This window comes from Vombatus ursinus, unplaced genomic scaffold (assembly GCF_900497805.2).
Source record: "Vombatus ursinus unplaced genomic scaffold, bare-nosed wombat genome assembly UNPS02014893.1, whole genome shotgun sequence".
Classification (NCBI taxonomy): Eukaryota; Metazoa; Chordata; class Mammalia; order Diprotodontia; family Vombatidae; genus Vombatus; species Vombatus ursinus.
In genome coordinates, this window is record NW_020954671.1 from 4,718,097 (window position 1) to 4,743,147 (window position 25,051).

Here is a 25,051-nt window from a genome sequence, read left to right on the forward strand (position 1 = left end):
GGCAAGTCACTTAACCCCAATTGCCTCGCACCTCCCCCCGCCCCCAAAAAAGAGTGAATCTCAGGAGCTCAGATAACCATAATGAATCACCAAAGAAACTTCCTGTAGGATTTGTGCCGTACTTTTTTAGTACTCTACAATACATTTTTCTTCATTATAGAATCATTGTGAACTCATGAGAAGGGACTGTTTTTTGTTTTTTGTTTTTCTTTGTATCCTCAGCATTTAACATAGTGTCTGGCAAATAGCAGGTGTTTAGTAAATGTTTATTGACTGGCCAACTAGTATAGAATAATCTGAACTCAATCATCACAGGGTTGAAAGTTCAAAATAAAATTTGAATTTTGACATGTATTTTTAGGACTTATTTATACCCTTTTCTACATTTATTGATGGCAGCTAGATGACATATAGCTAAAACATTGGACCTGGATTCAGGAATACCTGTGTTCAAATCCTGCTTCTAATATTTGCTAGCTTTGTGACCCTGGGAAAGTCACTTAACCTTCCTTAGCCTCAGTTTCTTTATCTTTGTAAAAAAAAAAAAAAGAGATAATAATAGTACATTCCTCACAGAGTTGTTTCAAGGCTCAAACAAGATAACAGATGTAAAACATTTTGCAAACCTCACAGCACTATACAAATGCTATTATTATTTTAGATACAGGCAATTTAGGTGGTACTTAATATCAAATGTGTTAGTCATGTAGAAAAGAATGAAAACACTCTCCTATATAATATCATCCATAATATTTTTAAAAATTAAATTATTGTTTTGTTTTCCCTAAGCCAGCCACATTGAGACCAAGTGTTATTGGCAGATTGAAGACTCTTATCCATTTAAATGGACTCCCAGTTACTGAAGAAGAAAAAAATGCAGCTGTAAATTTTATTGCTGAAACAAGGATTACTCAGGTTGGATGCATCAGTTTAATATTTCTTGAGTATTCACATGAGAATAATACTACTATTATCTTGAACAAATGCACAATATATTTTCACCATCTTGATTGTTAAGCTTTTTTATTTTCTTTTGTCTTTTTCCCCCTAATTAGATCTCATCAGCTAATCATTTCATTAACAAAATCATTAAGTATGTTGGGACTGCATGGGAATGCTAGGGCCTGAGTCAGAAGTGCCCCAGGCCCTATGTTTAATGTGTTTACATGTTCCATAACTAACTCTGAACCCCTGTTAAATACCAAATTCAAGCCCATGACCCTGCTTATCAGAGTGACAAATTTAGTTAATTAATTTCTAAGACATTATGCTACTTAAATGTTGTTTTCTCTCATTAAGATTGCTTCATTTGACTCCCAGCTATAGAAATTAATCTACTGCTGGTTCGAAGCCCACTGCTCTTTTGGAGATCCCTTCATATATCTGATCTACTGTTTATGTCCTCACTCCAACTCTCTAAGCTCCCTCTTGGAGTTTCTGAACAAATAAGCTACTTTCTTGTTAAGGTTAGCTTAGAGGCATGTATTTAAAGACTTTTGGCTCTTGGGATGATATTTAGTAAAATGCTTCTCCATCATTGTGTTAAATTATACTTCATGGCCAAGAAGAATCAAAACAAGTGGTTTACTTGTAGAAGTATCTTAGTTTCCCTTAAATAAGGTTTAAGAATAACTTTACTCTTCTTTTTTATATGCCACAGTTTTGTCAAAGTGTCTCTGGAATATTGGATGCTAACAGAAGAAAAATGTTGGCAGTGGTGTATAGATATAGCCATATATAATTTTAAACCTGTTCAAAATTCATGAAAGAAATAATTTTTACTACATAGAAAAATAAGTTGGAAAATCATATCTTTCTTTATTATTTAAACATAATTTTAAATGTCTAGATTGGTAAGTACAAGACATAGACCCACTATGAAAGCAAAAAAAAATAGTTTATATTTTAATCTTTTGTTTTATTGAGAAGCTAGGTGGCATAGCAGATAGAGCATTGGGTCTGGAGTTAGGAAAGACCTGAGTTCAAAACTGGCCTCAGACGCTTGCTAGTTGTGTGACCCTAGGCCAGTCACATAACCACACTCTCACTTAGTTTCTTCATCTATAAAATGGGAATGATAATAGCATCTAACTGCTAGAGTTATGTGATGATAGAATGAGACTATTTGTAAATGTTGTATAAACCTTACAGCACTGTGTAAATGCTATTTATTAACATGAATACGAAGCAAAACTCCTCATGATAGATAAGTAGGCCTATGAATGTTATTTCCTTTATTCATGAAGTTTTTTTTTTAGATAACCCTCTCACACCATTCCAGAACTGATGAAGTTCAACCACGAATACTCAGTATATGGCCTTCTGCCAAAATTCTAACACAGATGACTAAGTCAGAACCATTTTCACATCTTACTGGAAATTGGTATTCTAAGGTAAAGCTTGATGCTATTATGATAATTTGCTTCTCATCAGGTTTTTATACTTGATTTCTGTCAGCAAGGAGGGCATAGTTGTCAGTCCAATGTTCTAGACCAGGAAACATAAACATAGTTCTAAACCAGGAAACAAGGAAGCCTAGATAGAGGATAAGTAAAGTAGTCTGCTAGAAACCAGAGCTGGGAATCTGGGATTAGGGTATAATCTCAAATGGGGATGTGTATTGGTACTGAAGGTCAGAGCCAGATATTGGAGCAGGGGTGTTAATAGGCAGATAAAACAGAATGTCAGAGGCAGATAGTGGATGAAATGTTGATTAGGACCCAAGACAAGAGGACTAGATAATGGGATCAGAATTCAGGCAAGGAATTTGGGCAAGAGCCACAGGTTATCAACAGTATGAAAGGCACCAGGATGTATCTGCATACGTCCTACCAAGAGCAAGAACTGTCTGGGAATGTGAGCAGACCCGAAGCAGTGTGTAGAAGCAGTTAAGCTATCCAGCTATAAAAGAGAGTAAGGAGTGAAGATCAGGGCAATTCCTGATAATTTCTGATTTTACATTTTTTTTTTAGTTGCGGTGTTTACATAAATCTGTATTGCAGTATAGTCATGCAGAACATCTTGCCATTTGGAGCTCATTATGAAACTTATTACTGTGACAAGTTAGAGTAGAGGAATGAAATTAAATACTATCCAAAGTGTGCCTAGACAAAGTACATATCAAGCTTTTCTCTATACTCACATTGTCTACACAGCAGTGTGAGAAAGGTGAAATAAACCTCACATCCCCTCCTGGATTCTTCTCTTTATTCAAGTTTAAGATTGTTGGCAGTTAGAGACTTAAGAGACCAGCAAACATATTATAGAATATTAAGTAAACAAGTTGCCCATTTTGTGTCCTACATCTCTCCTTACTTCTTCTCAAAGGGCACTGTGCAACCAGACAGCTACCAAACACCACATGTTTACAAAGTAAAATATTAAAAAGTAGAATCTAGTTTGCTGATAGTCATAAGAAGGGCTAGCATGTTAAATTTCAATCTTGACAATCTATAGAATGTTATTAAAAATGTAAAATTCATCCACATTAATAATCTCGTAACCATTTTGCCCTTTCTCCATTTTGTAACCTGTTGGCAAATGAAATAATGTCAGAGCTGGAAAGAGATTTAGAAAATATATAAATAAAGGAGGAAATGAATCAATTAACCAACAAGCATTTATTAAGCACCTACTGTGTACCACTAGGGGATACAAAAATTAAATAGTACTTGCTCTCAAAGCCCATACATTCCACCAGAGGAGACTTGTATATTCGTATACAAGTATATATAGGATAAACATCTAGCCTTGTCTTGGTTTTGCCAAGCAGATGAGTACACTGGAGATAGCTGCTGGTTCAGGCAGGAATCACCTTTATTCCCTGGAGAATTTGCCCTAACCTGGGGACTGATGGAAGAAGGCTCATAGGTCAATTCTCCCAGCCTAAGGAGTTGTGAGCAGCTGTAAATATATAAAAAATGAGGAAACATTCTGGCATCAGAGCAGTATACGGAAGTAAGAACAAGAGAGAGCTGCCTCTATAAGCCATGGATCTGTCATAAGAAGTAGCCTTGAGAGCCAGCACTGGAACCATATGGGCACCTAGATGGGGCATGAGGTACATAAGGATGGGTGCAGTATTAGCAAAAAAAACTACCACTGCTATCTCCTCTAGCAGACCACAAGGCCATAATTCCTCCACTTCCTCCATTCTTTCCTTTCTCTACCTCTTCCCAAGTAGATATGTGACTATTTCCCAAAATTTAACTGTTTCTTAAGAGTTTGCTAGTTTTTATCTTGACTTTATTTTTAAATGTGATAAGCATGGGTAATCATTGCATTACTGATCTGTGTGTGTCTTTGCTCAAATGCAGCAGAGAAGAGTCATTGGGGAGTGCCTAGGAGAATGAGAGATTTATGACCGGAATATTTTGCCAGAGCAGTTCTCTAGTTGACAGCTTGGAGGATGAGGAAAAGATAATTATTTATTTGGTTTTTGAGTCATTATAGTTAGCAAAGTATTGCAGCTATAAAACCAACTCTCTTGTTCTCTTGTGACTAGCTAGGTTGGAGTTGGGGGGACTTGGGACAGGAGGAGGTTCACCATTTTTTCCCTTCCCAATCCAGTTTGAAAATAAAACCCCTTCTCCAGGGAAGAATGAGAGGAAAAGTCAAACCCAGGAGAAGGAATTGCTCCATCTCACACCAGGGTGAGCATGAGGGCAAGAGGGAAAGCTGTGATAGCCTTGCTCTACTGATCATCACCACACCTCCACATACCAGGAGCAACTGAGGGGAATTGAGAAAGGCTTCATTTAGGAGGTAGTGCTTGAATTAGATTTTGAAATAAGTGAGGAATTGTAGAAGGTAGAAATGAGGACTATAGTGAGTGCAAAGGCACAGGCATGAGAAATGAGCCTTGTGTGAGCAATATCAAGAAAGTCAATAGGATTTGACCACAGCCTCCAGGGAGAAGAATGATCTAATGAGGCAAAACAAAGATAGAGGCTCAAGTGATGTTACATAGCAAGATGGTGGCAGAACCATACCCAGTACGTGGGTCTCCTTATTCCTAGCCTGGTCTTTGTCCACTGCTTCCTAGCCTACCCATATTGCTTCCTGGACATTTCCAAATCATGGCCCCTGCACTTGGGTGATTCTCCACAACCCACCACCTCCTGAATCCTCAATGGGTGAGTTTTTACCTTGTCTTGCCCAGAAGCAGAAGATATTGCTATTTTCAAATCATGCTGCCACATGCATATTCCATGCACAATCTCTAGTTTCCCTTTATTATTGTCTCTTTCAATTGAATGTAGAAGCTTCCTGAGGGCAGGGACAATCTTGTTTGCTTGTATTTATATCCTCAGCACTTTGCACAGAGCCTCGAACATAGTAAACATTTAATAAATGGCTTTTTATTAATTCATTCATTCATTTATAGCCTAGTGCACTGATCAGGACAGCCTATTTTTGACATTAATCATATGACAATAGGCATGTTACTTGACAATAGGCCATGATAGTATGTAAAATGATCTGTAAACCTTAAAAGCACTTTCGTTGCACAGTGTGACAGAGCTGGTGCTAAGCAAAGCCTCCTTTGGGGTTAGCTGTTTTCTACCATATCTTATTTTTAAAATATTTATGTCTTTAGAGTTTTACTCTTCAGTTTATGGCAAAATTTCTTTAATGACTGTATGAACCTAATTATCACTAGTCTGCTTTAAAATTTTGTTTAAAATATTTTTATCTTTTAAATAATTTACTAAATACATTTTGAGTAAATTTTTCTACAGATAACTGCCTTAAATTTGGATGGACAACATCTCTTTGAAATCACTAATTTGGAAAGATTGGTGAATCTGCGATGGGCTTCATTTAGCAATAATAATCTCACAAAAATTGAAGGTTTGGAATCTTGTGTTAATTTGGAAGAGCTCACTTTAGATGGAAACTGCATCTCAAAGCTCGAAGGTAATGGGTTTCAGAAGTGAGACATCTTAACAATATATAAATGCTTAAGACATCAAGTCAAAAAACAGTATATCCAGTGTTCTTCAAAACTTGGGTTTCAATCCTGGCTCTGCTACTCAACTTCTTTTGTGACCCCAAGCATAAAATGACTTAGCGTTCTGAGCTTCAGTGTCCTCGTCCATATGAGTGAGCTGGTTGAGCTAGATGAAATTTAAGGTCCCTTCCACCTCTAAAGCTGTGAGCCTGTCACCAAGGCTCCCTCAGCAAGTCTTAGGAAAGTTATAACGAGTTCCTTGGCATCAGAATCAAAGGATTCCAACTTTCCTAGGGGGATGTAAGTAACAAACTGTAGTTTATTTACACAAGTACATTAGATCATAAATTTAGGGCCAGAAAGGACCTTGGAGATCAAGTCCAAAACTCTGACTTTACAGCTGAGGAAACTAAGGCACAGAGTGGTAAAGTGGTTTGCCCAAGGTGATACTGGTGGTAATAGCAGAGCCAGAATTTGAACCCAGGTACTCTGGCTGTGAATCCAATGTTCTTTCTACTACAGCAAATGAACAAGCTCAGGTGGCCTCTTCTACATCCTTCAGCCTCCCCCTATACTCCTCTGTCCTAACCTTGAAGATCTGTTGTCATTCCAAGAGTGAAAACATGAAACAAAAGAAAAAAAATCATAATTCTTTTAAAAATTGTGTTTTAAAATTTTATATTCTTGAACAAAAGTGAAAATTATTCAACAGATTTTGAAATCAAATGAAACTTTTTGTAAGGATCACATCAGATACAGTCAAGGTAATTAAAACCTCAATAACAATGAGAGACAATGAAAAATATTTCACTTGATTCAAAATTTCAAGCTCAGGAGAAAGTTGAAATAATCCTCTCCTCTTTTCCTGGATTCTTCTCCTTATTCAAGTTTAAGATTGCTGGTATTTGGAGACTTAAGAGACCAGCAGACATACTACAGGATATTAAGTAAACAAGTTTTCTTACCCATTCTATGTCCTGTATCCATCCTTGCTCCCTCTCAAACGGGATTGTGCAACTAGAGAGCTACCAAAGCCATCCCTTCATACATTTCCGATAGCTTCCTCTTCCTCTGCTTCAGCACTGAAGAGGTGAATCAGGCCAAATAAGTCTTGCCAATGCTGAACAAGGGCTCTCCTAATCCTTCCAATTACATTCCTGGGGCAGCTCCTTTAATAAGATTGACTTTCAGTTGCCAATTATCTTGTAGGCAGCACCTGTCAGGAGGGACCAATCAGAAATGTTCCCTCCCAATCAGGGGCTAGTCCACCTTTAAGAACTATGACCCTTCTAACAAAGGTTCCATACCCTTTAATCTCATCCAATCGATCAGACGTTCTCCCGGCCTCCCCACATTACATTTATACAAAAAGAGAAATGAGTATTAGAAGTTTAAATTAAAATACCCAAACTAATTTGATCAAATAATCCTTTGTGGCATGAAACATGTTGAGAGAATCTAAATGCTAATCTAAGTGACTGTGGTGGTGTGTGGTACCCGCCTCCGTTTCACACCCACCCACATACCTAGGATAAAAAAAGGAACAGGTGAATTTTGAAACATAATTTTAAAAATTAAGCTTATTTCCATAATATGCCATGCACACATATTTTAATATATACATAATTTCATATTTAATATTTTAGAGGATAAAATAGTTGTTGCATTGATATCTTCTCACAGAATCCCTGTGTACTTTATGCAGAACACTAAGGTTCTATAGAAGACAGTCTGGGAAATTCTGGCATTGGATTCACTTATAAATGTCAGTTGTGATTATTGTTGTTAATAGTTATTATAATCTTATAATTTAAAATGGGTTAAAGTTTTTCACTCCTAAGTAGTATAGTGCTAACTATGAATCTTTCTGAACATATACCTCCTCTCTCTACAGTTATCTTCTTGTCCTTAATCTTAGCAGAAGGTAGACAAACTAGCCTGCTGCCAGATAGCCTATATTTTTGCTACATAGCTAACCTGGATTTGGACATGAATATCCTATCTTTTTTCCTATATGAGCATATGTGAACCTAATATCCACACTAGGAAATTTTTTTTATATTGGAAGTTCTATTCTAGACTACTGTCTTCTTTTTTGTTGGTGGTGGTGGTAGTGTTGAGTTTTTTTGCTTTATTCAACTAAGAGCTATGTTGCATTTCTCTACAATCATTCTTCAGAGCATACAAAATAGCACAAGTATTCTTTCAAGTCTTCCAAATAGGCTACTCATTGTAAACAGGGTAGAATTAGTTCAAATGATACTGAATAATACTAATGAAGTCTTAAGAGTGACTGTTCACCCTTCGCCATTTTCTAGTTCTTTGAATTATTTGGAAATCTTCAGAAGGTAAGTTGACATCTTTAGTAATAAATATGAACTCTATCCATTCAAACTGGTCACTGTTTATTGCAAGATGAATTGAAAGCAAAATGACATTTCCTAGATAGATTTCCTTTTCTAATCACTTAAGAAAGAATAGCTCAATTGGGAAAACCAAAACACGGTTGGTCTAAAAGCTTGTATATCCATAATCTTTGCTTCTCCCATAGAAGAAAATGAAATGATAAATTAATGCATCAGGGTCCTTCAAGTTCTCTGCTATTGCCAAAGAATTCCAATGATGCAGCCAGAACTTTACTTTTAAGTCTTAATTTCTTTCTTTTGTTCTGAATTTTCTCTTATATTTGATTATTTTCCCAGGCATTTCAAAACTGAGTAAACTAACTCGTTTCAGCATAAATAATAATCTCCTTACTGGGTTGGAAAAGCACATCTTTGAAAACATGCTTCATCTTCATTACCTTTCTCTTGAAAATAACAAGATCACCTCATTGGTTGGTTTACAAAAAGCTTACACCATAATTGAATTATACATAAACAATAATTATATTGCAACCAACCAGGAGATCTACAATTTAAAGGTAAATTTTAATGTTTTAGAGTTTGTGATAATTATTTAATAATGTATATTTACTCTTCATGTGTGTATATGTGTAGGCATAATATGAATATAAATATATATATATTTACATACATAAATGTATACATACATACTCATGCCTCAATGAGATGTCAGAGTAGGACTTTTGTTCGGAACTAGGATCTGTGTAACATGGTGAGAATTCCTATTGGGATAAGAGAAAAATATGGGCTATAGGCACCCTGTCTTATAAATGTCAATAGTTTAGAAAGACCTTGAAATTATTTCATAATGTTTCATTATGTTCAGTGGTTTTAAGAAAAAAGCAATGGAGTCCCTTAGATGCTAATGAAAACCTCAGCCAGTCTTCTTTTTTTTTTAGTTATATATTGTTTGAAGAGTAACCTAGCTAAATTTAAAGGGGTTCATCACCAAAAGATCTGTGACCAGGTGATGAAGGGTTTTGGTCACAGAAACTCATGAAGAGCATTTACTAAGGTGTTAAAGAATTATAGTCTGCATGAATGGAGAGAGTACCTATATCAAATATTCATGGGTTGCTGAATCACAGAACCACATTCTTAAAGAATCTCCAAGTTGGAGAGGTCATCTAGTCCAACCTTAGCCAAACAGAAATCCCCTCTATTTCCCCATCAAATGGTCATCTAGTCTTTTCTTGAAGACCTATAGTAATAAGGAACTTGCCACCTCCTGAGGGAACCAATTCTACTTTTATATAGCTCCAATTGTCAGGAAGTTTTTCCTTAGGTAGCACCCAGGGTTTGTTATATGGCTCCTAAAAGCAATGCCCAAATCATAGGTTAGATCCCCAAGTAGATAGCTATCCCAGATTTGAGGTACTCTGTGGTTCGGCATCCCCTGAAACTATAACTTGTGAGACCCCACCATATATTTGCCAGTAATAGTTGGTAAGGGGGTACAATTATTTCAAAACAAAGGCATTTTAATGAAATGGCATTATAAGAAAAGTAGCAACAAAATATTTCCTTCATAAACCTGGGCACAGATATACACAGCATCAGCTGGAATAATGGGCACACATAGAGAAAAAAATGTAGTGATGTACACAAGAAATATATGTGGCTAAAGCACATGTGTGGAAGGGCAACTCATGCCTCTGACGCTGCAGAGCCACAAATGTTTTCTAGTGATGTCATCATGCCGCTCCTAACAATACCTACCAACCCTGGTGTTGTAGACTCTGCCGGTCAAGCCTGCTCTCACCTGGTCTTGTAGTCTCCACCAGATACTGCTCTGCTGGACACATAGTATCTGCTGAATTCTGGTCTTTTAGCCTCCACAGGATTCTGGTTAAGTATTCTCTGTGATTGCTGCTTAAGTATACTTCCTATTGCCTTCCATCTTCTGGCTCAGCCAGAGGGGCGGCCATGTTTTGTTTGTTTGGTTTGGCTTTTTTTTAGTTAGGTCTTTTAGAACCCACATACACACACACACACACACACACACACACACACACACACACACTCTTTCCCTAAAAAGCAAAAAAACTCTTTCCTTTGTTCACTCCAAGTCTAAGCTCAAAGACTACCCATCCACCGAACAGTAGATTCTCAGTCTCAGATACCAAGTTGTTTAGAATAAAGAGAAAGATTGTCTTACGTAGCTAAGGCCCTGAGGTTTGATCATTTTGCTACTTTCTTGATATAAGGCTCCTTCCCTTGATCAGAGACCTCCCTCTCGTTTATAATGAATATCCAATACCATCCCCAAATTTTCATCTCTGAAGGCTAGACTATAAACTTCTTAATGATAATTTGCCTATTAATGTCCAATAAACTCTAGAATTTTGGGGCTCCTAGGTTTTTGAAAACTAATCTCTCCTAATTGTCCATATAAATGAGTAGGCTAAGTGCCCAGAAGGTAAGATAATTGTCTACTCCCCACTCAGCCAGAATTCTTGGCCCTTTCATCTGTAAATTCATTGGTCCAAGACTAGTAGGGCCTTTGCCCCTAACCCTTACTCTTCTGTGAAGCTAAAACTTTTCTCCCTGTAAATTCCACGCATTTCTTCTAATTCTGCCTTCTGGACTCAATCAAAAGAAGTATAATCCCTCTTTCACATGATCAGCCTTCAAATACTTGAAGACAGCTATCATATTTTCCCTACATCTTTCTCTTCTGCAATTAAACATCACCGCTATTTCCTTCACCTAATCCTTATGGGTGACAGTTTGCTATACCCTTCTCATCTCGGTGTTTCCAGTCCTGGAGTATTAAAGGAAGAGACCCTAGTGACCTAAGAAGGTTAATTCAGCAAATGTATATGACAGTGCCTCATTGTTACTCAAGTATAGAGTCAATTAGTTAATCCAAATCAGTGTTAATGAAATTTCTCAGGGGATTAAATAAAAACATGCGTAACAACTTTATGTGAATTCAAAATGTTTTTATTTTGCTAGGGTTTATACAATCTGATCATTTTAGATATGTGTGGAAATCTTATCATATGGAATCAAGAAAACTACCGGTTGTTTGTTATCTTCCACCTTCCAGATCTCAAAGCGTTGGATGGAATCTCAGTAGTGAGTTGTTTTTACTACAGTATTTGGTCAAATCATGTATTTCCAAATTAATTAGCTATAATCATCTTGAGCTTGGCTACCTTTGTACTATGACACCCAACCTTAAGAAGTTTAGAAAAATGCAAGCCTATAAAACAAATTTTAGAAATGGTTTAAAATTGTGAATGTTTATATGTGAATATATAGTATTATAGATAATACAATACATGCATATTATAGAGAGATAGAGCATTTATTAAGCACTTTGCTATGTGCCAGGTACTGTAACACATATGTAATATATCTATGTAGTATGTAAGTATGTACATGTGTATGTATGTATGTGTTTATTTAACAAGTATATTCACTGACTTTCCGAGTGGGTAATCCTGAGGGGTTGGCCCTTTTCTATACTGCTATATGCTTCATCACCCACTGGCTAGGTTCCCTCCTTTAATAGGTACCAATGCCCAGCATCCCAATTCCATTGAAACATTTGGCATCAGTTAGTTTTTACAAAGGGTAATCTTTACTTTGATGAAGCAGTGGTTAGGGTACTGGGCCTGGAAAGATTCATCTTCCTAAGTTCAAATCCAGTCTCAGACACTTACTAGCTGACCCTAGGCAAGTTACTTACCTCTGTTTGCCTCAGTTTCTTCATCTTAAAATGAGCTGGAGAAGAAAATGGCAAACCACTCCAATATCTTTGCCAGGAAAATCCCAAATAGGGTCACAAAGAGTCAGATATGACTGAACAACAACAACAAAAGCTTTCTTGGGCAGCTAGGTGCCACAGTGGATGGAGCATTGGGCTTGGAATCAGGAAGACTCATCTTCATGAGTTTAAATCCAACCTCATAGCTACCTATGTGACTGTGGGCAAGTCACTTAACCCTATTTGCCTCAGTTCCTCATCTACCAAATGGACTGGAGAAGGAAATGGCAAACCCCTCCAGTACCCTTGCCAAGAAAACCCCAAATGGAGTCACGAAGTGTTGGACGTGACTGAAAACAACAACAATCAAAAATAACAAGAACAGCTTACCATGATCTCCCCTAACACCTCAGCGGCATACTCTCCCATACAACACCTTGGGAAATAGGAGGAGTAGGCTGGTGACCGAAGTGACTAGCTCAGTTCCTGCATAGCATTGTTCCCACCAAGTTCATTTCAAGATGCAGCATGACTGCTGAATGAGTTTGCATCTCAACTCTCACTGGTCCAGTGTCCCAAAGGTCATTCTTTGCTCCTCTATTCATTGGTACTGCTCTGACTCTGGAGCCCAGGCTCTGGAATGCCAGGATGGTCTAACATTTGAACTTACAAAGTCATGGAGGCTTAGTGCCCTTCACCCGGAAGGGAAAAGAACAAACACAGAGGCCAAGGACTGAAGTCCTATCGCTAGGCCATGTAGCCTCAGAAAGAGAGCAGCCCTTAAGGCCTTTTCCCTTACCATGTGATGAGTGAGAATCATCAAAATCCCTGAAATGTCTGAAGCAGATGGGACCTTTTGGAATGATCTTGCAGCAAATCCAACACATAGTTATTAGTCAATGGGAACCAGGGACATGTCAGCTGCCTAGGCACTCTGCTTACACATAATCATAACTACTGGAAGCAAGGTCCCCATCATCCTCCAAGAGGACAGAGGCTATCTGAGGCACTCTGCACATGTGTCAGACCCCTCATTATATACATGCCTACATATCGATGTGTATATATGTATATTTATGTGTATATACACATATGTGTAAAATACGTATCATACATACGCGCTAATAGAGGTGATAATTATTTCAATGTCTACCTGCTAAAAAAAAATTGCCTACACAATAATAGGGGCAGTGAGCCAGCATGGGGATATACTTAACTTACTATACTCAAGAATCCTCCCATAGCCCTAGCCCTACAGTAACAAGTATTTTTCACTTCTGGCATGATGCTATTGTTTATTTTTAATTGATTTATAGTAGAAAAACATGCTAATCTGGCCAAGAGGAGTAGGTGTGGGTGCAGAGATAAACATAAAGATAGCATTATATCCAGCACCACCAAGACTTTCATAAAGTTGTTGTAGAGTTGTTGTAAGATCATTTTGTATATAGTTATTATAATCTCTAAGAAGTCCCACAATCATAGTTCTACTTATTATAGGACCTATTCCAGAATGTAGATCTAAAATGCTTCTCTCAACTAACCCTAAGACTGGATTACACTGGAAAAGGACCTTCACTCATCACTTTAACCTCTCCTGTGCCTTTAGTAAGACTACATTTAATTGACATTCTAGTGTTATGCTGAATCTAGGTCCATACCGTGACAATGGGTGATATTACAGTGCTATGAGGTCCTTCTAGTAATTCTCCTAACTAAACTCAGCTGAATGGAATCCAAGACAAATCTATGTTATCACCAAATTTCAAGTTATGCTATTGTCATATGATAGTGGACATCCAAAGCATGTCTTAATTTTTAAATTTTATTTTATTTTATTAATGCCTTTTTTATTATGTCGTATTCATTTCTGAATCTATCCCTCTCTTACCTTTGTTTCAAAGACTTAAACATAAAACAAACAAAAAAAAAGTTCAACAAAACTAACCCACACATCTGTATCTGACAGTATGTACAATATTCCCTAATCATAATTTGCTACCTCTGCAATGAGAAGAAGGGTTAATTTTTGTAAACTTTTATGGCCTTTTTATAGTCATGCAATATTCAGTTTCAGCTTTTTATTCTTTACATTTATTTTTATGTGTATATATTTATAATATACTTACATATTTATATAAATATATTTATTCACAATATATTTGTGCATATAATATCGCATATTTTATATATTATATATTTATATTTATTATATCATATGTTATTATATTTACAAATAATATGTTTATATTTATGTGTTCGATGTATAAATTGTTTTACTGGTTCTGCCTACGTCACTATGTATCAGTTCACATAAGTTTTCCCATGCTTCTCTGAAGTCTTCATATTCATCATTTCTAATGGCACAGAAATACCACATTGCATTCATGTACCACAGTGTAGTTAGTCAGTCCTCAGGTGATGGGGCACCTGGTCCTTTAGTATTGGCCTTTCAGAAGTCATTTTCAGACAGTGATTGGGATTTATGTGGTATATCTGATGTTCTCTATGACTTTTCATATCACCATCTTAATCAAAAAGTACACTATATACCTTCTTTTTGAGGAGATCTGAAGCAGATATTAATCTATTTCAGTACTCATCTATCCTCATTTTAATGTGATGATGTTAAAATATGGTTGTTTTTCAATGTACTTCTCTTTTAAAAGACCTTTTACATTAGGAAAAAAGAAATATATCTCAATCGAAATGTGAGGTTTTGTTGGAGAAAGTAAAGAAAAGAAGAAAGTTTGATTGGTCAGTCAACAAGCATATATTAAGTGCCTGCACTGGCACATATGCCAGGCACTATGCTGAGTGCTGGGGATACAGAGAAAGGCAAAAAGTAGATCTTGGTCTCAAGGATCTCCCAGTCTAATGGAGGAGACATATGCAAACAGCTGTGTCCAAACAAACACGCATATGTAGATATAAATAGATATGCTATGGTATGATATGCCTTATTAACATTTCTTTGATTATAATAAATTGCTAATAAATATATATAAATAGATTTCCAGCTCTGTGTCCTTACTTGTCCTTTCTTCCTTCCCTCCTGTCTCTCTCTGGTTTAGAATAACCTTCTCAGCTGTGCCCTTGGTTCCATCCCATCCTACCTCCTTGCTCCATAAATAATCTCTTGTCTTTCTCAAATCATCCACCTCTGATTATGCAATGGTTGCTTCTTTTTTGTTGCTGTTGATCAGTCATTTCAGTTATTTCTGACCCTTCATGACCCCATTTGGGGTTTTCTTGCAAAGATATTAGAGTGCTTTGCCATTTTCTTCTCCAGCTCATTTTATAGATGAAGAAACTGAGGCAAACAGAGTTAAATGACTTGCCCTGGGTCCCAAGCTGGCAAGTGTCTGAGTCCAGATTTGAACTAGGAAAATGAGTCTTCCTGACTCCAGGCCCAGCATTCTATTTACTGTTTGACCTAGCTGCCTTTCCATCTATGATTTCTATAAACATTCACTTGACTGCCTCATATAAAAAACCTTTCATCAGCTCTACTACTCCCTCAAGTTATTGAAACGATACCCTCTTTTTTGGAGGTGTTGAGGCTTTTTTTCTATCGCTATGGCTTCCCAATATCCCTTGCAATAGAACTCTCCCTTGCAACAAAACAACACAACTATGCAAAGCAAATTAATGCATTGGCTGTGTCTGTATATTGTAACTGATGGTATCTATGATTAGATCATAGATGTAGACAGTTGTATAGTTTAAAGAGACCTCAGAGGCCTTCTATTCCAACCTTCTCATTCTCTAGATGAAGAAACTGAGGCACAAGAAAGTGAAATGTCTTGTCCATCATCAAACAAGTCATATCAGGGGTGGGATTTGAACCTAAGTTTTTTTGCTCCAGAGGCAGTGATCTTTCCTTATGTCATTCTCTCACCTCTCTTTTCCCTTTCACTTCTAATCTTTTTGGTGAGTAGCTGTCTGTGTTTACTACCTCACCTTATTTATCACCTGTTAAATTTTCAGACACTTGCACCCAGGCTTTTCCACAACTTGTCATATTCAATGGCTTTGTCTATGTGCTCATTTTTCTTGACCTCTCTATAGCATTTGACATTATCGGTTATCATTTCCTCCTCTGGAGAAATAGCAGCTGCAGCAGCAGTCCAGAGCTAAACCTAGACTTAAGCTTGGTATGCCAATAGCATCTGACATCCAGGGGAAGGATCACAGGCCCACCGCTAGCACCACAGCCCCTTTTCCCCAACCACCCTAGAGGAGGAGCATTTGCAGCAGCAGCAGGCCGGGGTGAACCCAGACCTAGGCCCAGCCCTGGGCACCCTCTTGCAACACCCCTTGGAGACTGTGAGCTTTCATTTGCAACCAACTACTATCCCTATGGCTAACAATCTCCCACCTTCTAGTCTCCTCCTAATCAATACTACCCCAACCATTCCCATCCATTCCTTCCACTGTGCCCTCTGAAATTCCTATTCTGTAGCGGAGAACCTTCCATTCACCCTGGACCTCTTTCACAATGCTTTCATTTTCTAGCCCTCACTGAGATCTGATTTCCCTCAAATGACACTGCCTGGCCATCCTTCTCTAGCATAGGGTACATACTTTCTCTTAAATACCCCTTATACTGATCCTGGGAAGAGAATTGCACTATTCTTTGTCCCCACTGCCACTTTCATATTCTCCCTTTACCACCATCACACAGCAGCCTCTTCTCTGAAGTCCACTCAATCCCAATTTTCTTACCCAATTTAGATCATGGTGGCTGTTGTACTGGTCTCCTTATTTTTTCCCAAGGAATTCATCTCAAGGTCATTATCATTCTCTCCTTCTCAGCTCCTGACCTTTTTAGCAGGAGACTACTTCAGCATTCGTATTACTGTTGTTCAGTTGTTTCAGTCGTGTCTGGCCCTTCATGACCCCATTTGGGGTTTTCTTGGCAAAGATACTGAAGTGGTTTGCCATTTCCTTCTCCAGTTCATTTTACAAATGAAGAAACTAAAGCAAACAGGATTAGGTGACTTGCCCAGGGTCACACAGCTAGCAAATTTCTGAGGTTGGATTTGGATTTAGGTCTTCCTGACTCCAGACCCAGCACTCTATTCACTGCATCACTTAGCTGCCCCTTCAAATTCTCCAACCTCACAATTCCTCAGCTCCCTTATATCCCATGATCTATACCTTCACTCCACCTTAGCCACACATAGGGATGAGTTGGTTACATGCTAGATCTTATCATTATCCACAAGTATTCCCCTTGAAAATTGATTGCTCTGATTAATTATTAATTGATTATTATTATACATTATTCTGACTGACCATTATCTTCAATCATTTCATCTCTTTGTATATGTCATTTTTCCTAACCCTATTCTTAGCCCTCGTCAAGACCTCCAGTCCCTCCTCATTCCAATACTTTCTCAGGCTTTTTTCTGACTTCACTTTTCTCCTTTTCCAGGATAGACCCTATAGTTAGCCAATTCAGTTCTCCACTGCCCTCTGATCTCAAATCTTTTTGCCAGCTATCTCTTGCCCCAAACATCAGCTCTGGGTTATTCCAGACATCTACCTCTTATGCTATAACTCAGAAGCTTACCAAACAGAGCTGGAGGAAGTACAATGTAGTGAATAGAAAGCAAGCCTCAGAACCAGGAACATCTGAGTTTGAGTCTCCCTCTGACAAATGATGGCTGGGTTACCCTCCACATGTCATTTAGCCTCTTAGTACTCGTAAGATACAGAGAAATTGCTGACTTGCCTGCAAGCTTTCTCATCCAAGGAGTTCCCTATACCAGTAAAATTACATATCTATTCCCTATATCTGTCCTACATATTTCTACTAGATTATATGCTTCTAGAGGACAGGAACTGAGATTTTCTCATTTGTATCTTCTCTAGTGCCTAAGCCCAGTATATTTCCCACCAAGCATAGAATGAATGAGTACATATGGGAAAATGTAGTTTACTTGTTCTGTTTAGAATTATCTTTTTCATCTTCGTCCTCAGTCTTATTTCTTTCTACTTCCTACAGACCTTTCCTTTATCAATTATTCCCATTTTTTCTTGCTAGTACCACATTGAAGAAAACTGGGGAGCTGAAAAATGGGCCTGAATGATATTCTTAGGTTGGCATGTATATATGCCAGGGCAGAACTTTGCCCTGTGCTGGTTTATTCCTCTGATAGAGAGAATAGTTGTTAGAGAATAGTTGAGTACAACAACTCAAAGTGTAGTTGTTAAAGGTTCAGTGTCAGTGTGGCAGGAGGTTTCCAGTGAGGTCCACCAGGAATCTGTGTTTGTCTATATGCTTTGTAACATTTTTATCAATAACTTGACTAATGGCATAAATAATATGATCATGAAATTTACATATGGCACAAAGCTAGAAGGGATAGGTAACATGTTGGATGACAGTCAGGATCCAAATGCATCTGGACATGCTCAAGCATTGGGCTTTATCTAATAAGATAAAATTCAATACCAATAAATATAAAGTCATTCACTTAGGTAAAAAAATCAATTTTCCGAGTATAAGCTGAGTCCCCACAGGCATCATCCAGCAAATCATCCCTTGTAGAGATGAGCCTGGTAGCCTCTACTTCTCAACAGCTACAGTTACTGAAGTCTCGGAAAAGAAAGTTCTCCTAGCCAAAGTTCTTATCTCTAATTCTCTTTGGCCTTCCTTCAAATTCTCTTCTCTCTCTCTTTTTTTTTTTTTTTTTGCAGAAAGAACCTTTTCTCCCCTTCTACTTTATCTCCTCCCAGACTGAAGGAAAATAAAAATAAAACCTTTGTAACAAAGATGCATAGTCAAAGCAAATTCCCATCTTAGGCATGTCCAAAAATGTATGTCTAATTTTGCATTGTAAACCTATCACTTCTCTGTCAGAAGGTGGTGGTAGCAGGCTTCTTCAGTCCCCTGGAGTTATTAATCATTTCATTCATAGTTCTTGTCTTTCATTTCTATTTTGACATTTTTGGTGTGGGCTTTTTTTTAGTTTGTTGATTTTCTAGTTTTTGTTATTGTCATATCTGAGATCATGATCGCTACCCTTGCTTTTTTCAGTTCAACTAATGCATAGTGTTATCTTATTTTAACTTTGTGTGAATCTTTATGTTTCAAGTGTGTTTACTGAAAACAACATATTGTCAGACATTGCTTTCCAATCCATTCTTCTGTCCTCTTCTGTTTTATGTGTAAGTTTATGTTCATAGTTGTGATAATTAATTGTATACTCACCTCCATCCTATTGTCTTATGCTTCTTCTTTCTTTGCCCACCATCTCCCTCTTTACAAAGATGAGGGTGGTTAAAGAACAAAAGTGTGCTCAGCACTAGTGACATACAGTTGATACATTCTACTTTCAATCTCTTGTCCCTCCTCTCTTCCCCTTGCCTAGACCCCAGGCATAAGTTTTTACCATTGCTTTTACCCATACTCTTAGAGTATGATCAGTCAGGAGGAGGCAGCAGAGAGGTGCGTTTCAAGAACACATTTGGTACTTACCTTGGGATCCACAGTCCTGGAAAATGGCATTGACTACGAGGAGGATTTGAGACACATTATGTACATAATGTGTCAGAAATGAGACAAATTGCATTGAAGTTAATGAAGGAATTGGTCTGGATGAGATAAAATCCCATCTCTTGGCAGGAAGTGCAGAACAAGGAAGAGAAAGACATAATCAGTGGCCTTAGATATATTACAAAACTAGTTCTGTAAGTTTTGCAAACTTGCCCCTAACAATAGATTTCTTTTTCTTCAGCATGTAATAGGCCTTTCTTCTTTGTAATAAAAGGAAACATTTTTGTACAGTAAGATAGTATAGGGTCGGCATAAAACATAAAACAATACGATAGATGGAAAACCAAGTAAGACAGATTTGAGGTACAGGTAAAGAATATTTGTTCTACTACAAGTATATGGAACTGATGGAAGTTTTGGGCAAGAGATATAGAATGGTACATTCTATGGGTATATCATTAAACAGTGTTAGAACATTGCAAATGTGGTGATCTATACCTGAAATAGTGGTAGGTAGATTATTAAACCTATCTCTGTGCAAACTGTACCAAATACCAGGCAGAGGGTGGAAAGGCCATTGGGCATGAAGAAAGCAAACATTAACATTCCATTATCTTGCTTAGACAGCATTTCACAGACAAACAAGGAAGAGACCAAGGCTGTGTAAACAGCAGGAGATTTAGCCAGTGACCAGTCTTTCTGTGCTCAGCAGTATTTCTGAAACTTCTGGCCAAGGTCTACCTAATCTTTTTTCTCACTTCTTTAGTTTTATCATTTTTTCAATAACAAGTTTGTTTTAATTAACCTGCCTCTCCTACTACTTCCTGAGCAAATTTTCTAAATGAAAAACAAATCCCTCAATACATATCTACATAATACAGCAAAATAAATTCCCATATTAGCCATGTCCAAAAAATGTATGTTGCTTTGTGCAACTTGTCTGTCAGGAAATCAGTGGTGTACTTCATCTTCATCCTTTTGGACTCATGATTTATCATTGCATGGAGCAGAGTTCTAAAGTCTTTCAAAGTTATTTTTCTCTATAATGGTGTTATTATATAAACTGTTCTCCCGGTTTTGCTCACTTTGTTCTGCATCAATTCCTGAAGTTCTTCCCAGTTTGCTCAGAAATTGTCCATTTCATCTTTTAGCATAATAATATTCCATTACATTCATGTACCACAATTGGTTCAGTCATTCCCCAGTAGGACAGTCTCCTTAGTTTCAAGTTTTTGACGACCACAAAAAGAATTGCTATAAATATTTATGTACATATAGATCCTTCTCCTCTTTTTTTAATTTCTTTGAGGGATAATCCTAACAGTGCTCTAGTTGAATCAAAAGAGATGAAGAGTTTGTTTAGCTTTCAGAGCATAATTCTAAATTGCTTCCCATAATGACTAGGTCATTTTCACAGCCCCACCATCAGTGCACCAGTGTACTTGTTTTCCCACAACCCTCCAACTTTTGTTATTTTCCCCTATGTCATCTTTGTCAGTCTGATAGGTGAGGTAGAAACTCAAAGTTGCTTCAATTTGCATTTCTATAGTCATTAGTTATTTTGAGAATTGTTTCATGATTGTTAAGAAAGCATTAATTTCTTCCTTTGAAAACTACCTTTTTATATCCTTTGATCATTTATCTATTGGGGAATGGCTCTTAGACTTATTGATTCCTATCAATTACTTATTTATCTTGAAAATGAGACCTTTGTCAGGGAAACTTGTTGTAAAGTTTTTACCAGTTACCTGTTTCCCTTCTAACTTTTACTACTAACTACTACATTTGATTTGGGGGGGGGGGTGCAAAAGCTTTTTTTTTTAATCACATGGAATCAAAACTGTCCATTTTATCTTGTCAGATATCCTTTGCTTATCCTTTGTTTAGTCATTAACTTTTCCCCTCTCCATAGATCTGAAAGGTAATTTCTTCCTTGCTCTTCTAACTTATAATGTGGCCTTTATATCTAGGTCACATACCCATTTGGTACTTGTTGTATGGTGTTGGTCTAAACCTAATTTCTGCCAGATTACTGTCCAATTTTCCTGGTCATTTTTGTTAAATAGTGAGTCCTTCCTCCAGTAACTGGGTCTTTGGGTTTATCCAATCCTATGCTATTGTGTTTGTTTGTTTCTGTATGTCATATATCTAATCTGTTTCAGTGATTAACCTGTCTTTTTTTTAACCTTGTACCAAATTGTTTTAATATCATTGCTTTATAGTATAGTTTGAGATGTTTCTGATAATATTAACCACTTCCTTCCCATTTTTATTATTACCCGTGAATTTCTTGATTTGTTTATTCCTCCATAAAAATTTTATACTTTTTTAGGTCTATAAATTATTCTTTTGGAAGTTTAGTTGGCACTGAATAAATTAATTTAGCAATTTATCATTTTTATAATACTACCTGGACCTACCCATAATCAATTAATGTTTCTCCAGTTATTTAGGTTTGTCTTCATTTTGCAAAGAGTGTTTTACAGGTAGATTCATTTAGTCCCCAAGTGAATCTTGATAGATACACTCAATCTATCAATTAACAAACATTGATTAAACACTTATTATGTGCTAGGCACTATGGTAAGCACCAGGGATACAAATATGAAAAAAGAGAGACAGTCCCTGCCCTCAAGTATCTTATAATCTAATTGAGAAAGACTACACACAAAAGGTAGCTGAAAAGGAGTGGGGTGTGGGGGTGAGGGTGGGGGAAATTATGGAGTAAGTCAGTCAGAGAAGTTCCAAAGTAGTGCAGCCAGGTAAAAAATGAGATGTCTGATCTGAGCTCTCTGCTTAAATGGTGATTTGGAGTTCATGGCCCCACCTTCCAATCTGTCAGAGAGCAAAGATGGAATACCAAGGCTGATGATGTGGAGTTGCCAAATATTTTTATAGCCTCTGTAGTTATTTTGAAAGGGACTTCTCACAGAACCCTAGAGAATCTAATAAAAACTAAAATAATTAGTAACATCATTAGAGCTACAAAATATAAGACAAATTCATACAAATAACCAGCATCATTCCTATATATAACCAACACGACCCAATAAGAAAAGCTAAAAAGAAGTACACTGTCATATCATGTGCACAAAATAATAATTTTGCCTATGCTTATTACCTAAATTTCTTTTTCTTGTCAGTGCTATAGTGAGCATTTCTATTGTTATGTTAAAATAGCAGTATTGATAATGAGCATTACAAGGCCTATTTATTCCTCCAATAATATTTTCACACTCTCCTTTCTCCCTTTTGCATGTCTAGCCCTTGTCTCCAAAATCTATATCTCCAGTCTCAATCACTGTCCTGAGCTCTAGATGAAAATTTCTAGTTGCCTATGAGACATCTTGATTATCCTCCAGTATCTCAAACTCACTATGTCCAAAATACTAAATTCATCATCTTCCACATAAAACTTCCTATCACTATTAACATCCTCACCATTCTCCCCATTCCACAGACTTGAATGTTCAGAGTAATTTTTAACTCCTGTCTCACCCATCACAACAATTCAGTTCAATCAGCATTTACTGAATATCTGCTGTGTGCCAGGCACTGTGCTAGGCATTGCCATCCAATCAATCTAATTGATTCTAATGTTGAAATATTTCTAGTTAAGGCCATAATTACCTCTCATTTGACTTTGGCTACTAGTAGTCTTTGAACTTTTTAGGTCTCTTTCCCCTCTCATTCGTTATTTACTCTGTTTATACTTGCTAAAGTAAATCTCTGATCATGATGTATGCACTGTTCCTCTATACTCTCAAAGCCCTTCAAAGGTTCCCCACTATCAGTCAAATAAAGTTCAAACTCTTTTGCTTAGCATTCAAGATTCACCATCTCCAGGTGAACTTTCTAAAGCCTTATCTCTCCAACTTACACTCAAGTCCAAATGGATTGCCTACATTTTCCAACTCCTTGCTTTTCTTTATTCATAAAGTTTTCTCTACATCCAGTGCCCTTCACTACCTTTCTAATTATAGCCCATACTCCAAGGTCTGCCTCAAATGCTGTCTGCTCCATAAATCTTACTTGATTCCCTCCCTCAACTAAAAGTAATTTCTTTCTCCAAAGTCCTGTATCATTTGTTTCATACCTTTTATTGCACATTGACATTCTGCCTTGTATTATAATCAGTTGTGTGTATATATATATACATATATATATATACATATATATACACACATATGTGTGTGTGTGTCCAGCCTCTCCCACCAAACTGTAAGGACTATGTCTTATTCTTCTTTGTATGCTTCACTGTGCTTGGTCCCTCCAGTGTTCATCTAAGCCATCACCCCTACTCTGGTTTCATTTTTCTCCCTTCCCATTCTTGACCCTATATTTTAAGTATTTCAACATTACACTGTCCTCTACTCTCAAATCCCTCACCCTTTTGCCCTATTCTGTCAACTCTCATGCCTTGTTAAACTTGGATTACTTGGATTATCCCCACCATTTCACTCCTATTCAAAAACTATTGCACTATGCTGGAGAAATCATGCAATCATATTTGCTGGGCCTAATACAAATATTGCCATAAGGCAATAATTTTATTCTTCTGTAATTGACTTTATATCACAGTCTCCATAGAAACTGTTCTATATCTTCTCTACTTTCCTCAAGCCTCTCATACCTCACTTCTCTCCCAATCCACTTAGCAACAATCTCACTGCAAATTTTACTGAGAAAAATATTCACAGGAGCTCACTTTTTTTTCCTACATCTCAAAACCCTTTGACATTATCCTCCATTCTCTCCTGCCTTTTTTGATTCCAGTCTCTGATGAAATGGTGGTCCTTCTACTCACTTGTGCCCACCCTTCTACTTATAGTCTTGATCTCATTCCCTCTCATATCCTCTGGTAGATTCTCCCACAATGCTCTTCCTCTTATCTTCAAACTCTTTCTATCTAGTGACTAATATTCCCTGATACCTACAAACATCCTTGGTTCTCACCTTGAAGATCCTTCACTTGACCCAACCATCCCTTCAAGCTATTGTCCTGTATCTCTCCTTACTTTCACAGCTAAATTCCTAGAAAAAGCAGTCTACTCTCATTGCCTCCATTTCCTCTCCTCTCATTTCTCCACTTCTTGCATTCTGGCTTCTGACTTTATCATTTATTTAACCCAAACTGCTCTCACCAAAGTTAATGGTCAAATATAATGGTCTTTTCTCAGTCCTCATCTTCCTTCATTTATCTACATTATTTGATGTGAGTATCCTCTCCTCCTGGATAACTCTTTCTTCTTTCAGTTGCACTCTTTAAATTGCACTCTTCAAATTCTCTTTCTACTTGCCTGGCTACTTCTTCTTAGTCTCTTATTTTGTGTCAGCATTCATGTTGAACCTCCTAACTATGGGTGACTCCCCAAGACTCTGTCCTGGGTCCTTCTATGTGTATGTATTATCTCTAGGTGATTTAATCAGCTCCAGAGGATTCCATTGACATCTCTAGGCAGATGACTCCC

The 25,051-nt window shown here is 37.2% G+C and overlaps 1 protein-coding gene across 1 annotated transcript in view; it reads left to right on the forward strand.

The window, feature by feature from the left end:
* Positions 1–25,051, forward strand: part of LRRC9 (leucine rich repeat containing 9) — a 128,341-nt gene that overhangs the window by 63,192 nt on the left and 40,098 nt on the right. The window contains exons 18-22 of the mRNA XM_027842920.1: positions 790–915; positions 2,259–2,393; positions 5,742–5,919; positions 8,656–8,876; positions 11,317–11,439. Coding sequence (XP_027698721.1) covers positions 790–915; positions 2,259–2,393; positions 5,742–5,919; positions 8,656–8,876; positions 11,317–11,439 — 783 coding nt within the window. The remainder of the gene's footprint in view (positions 1–789; positions 916–2,258; positions 2,394–5,741; positions 5,920–8,655; positions 8,877–11,316; positions 11,440–25,051) is intronic.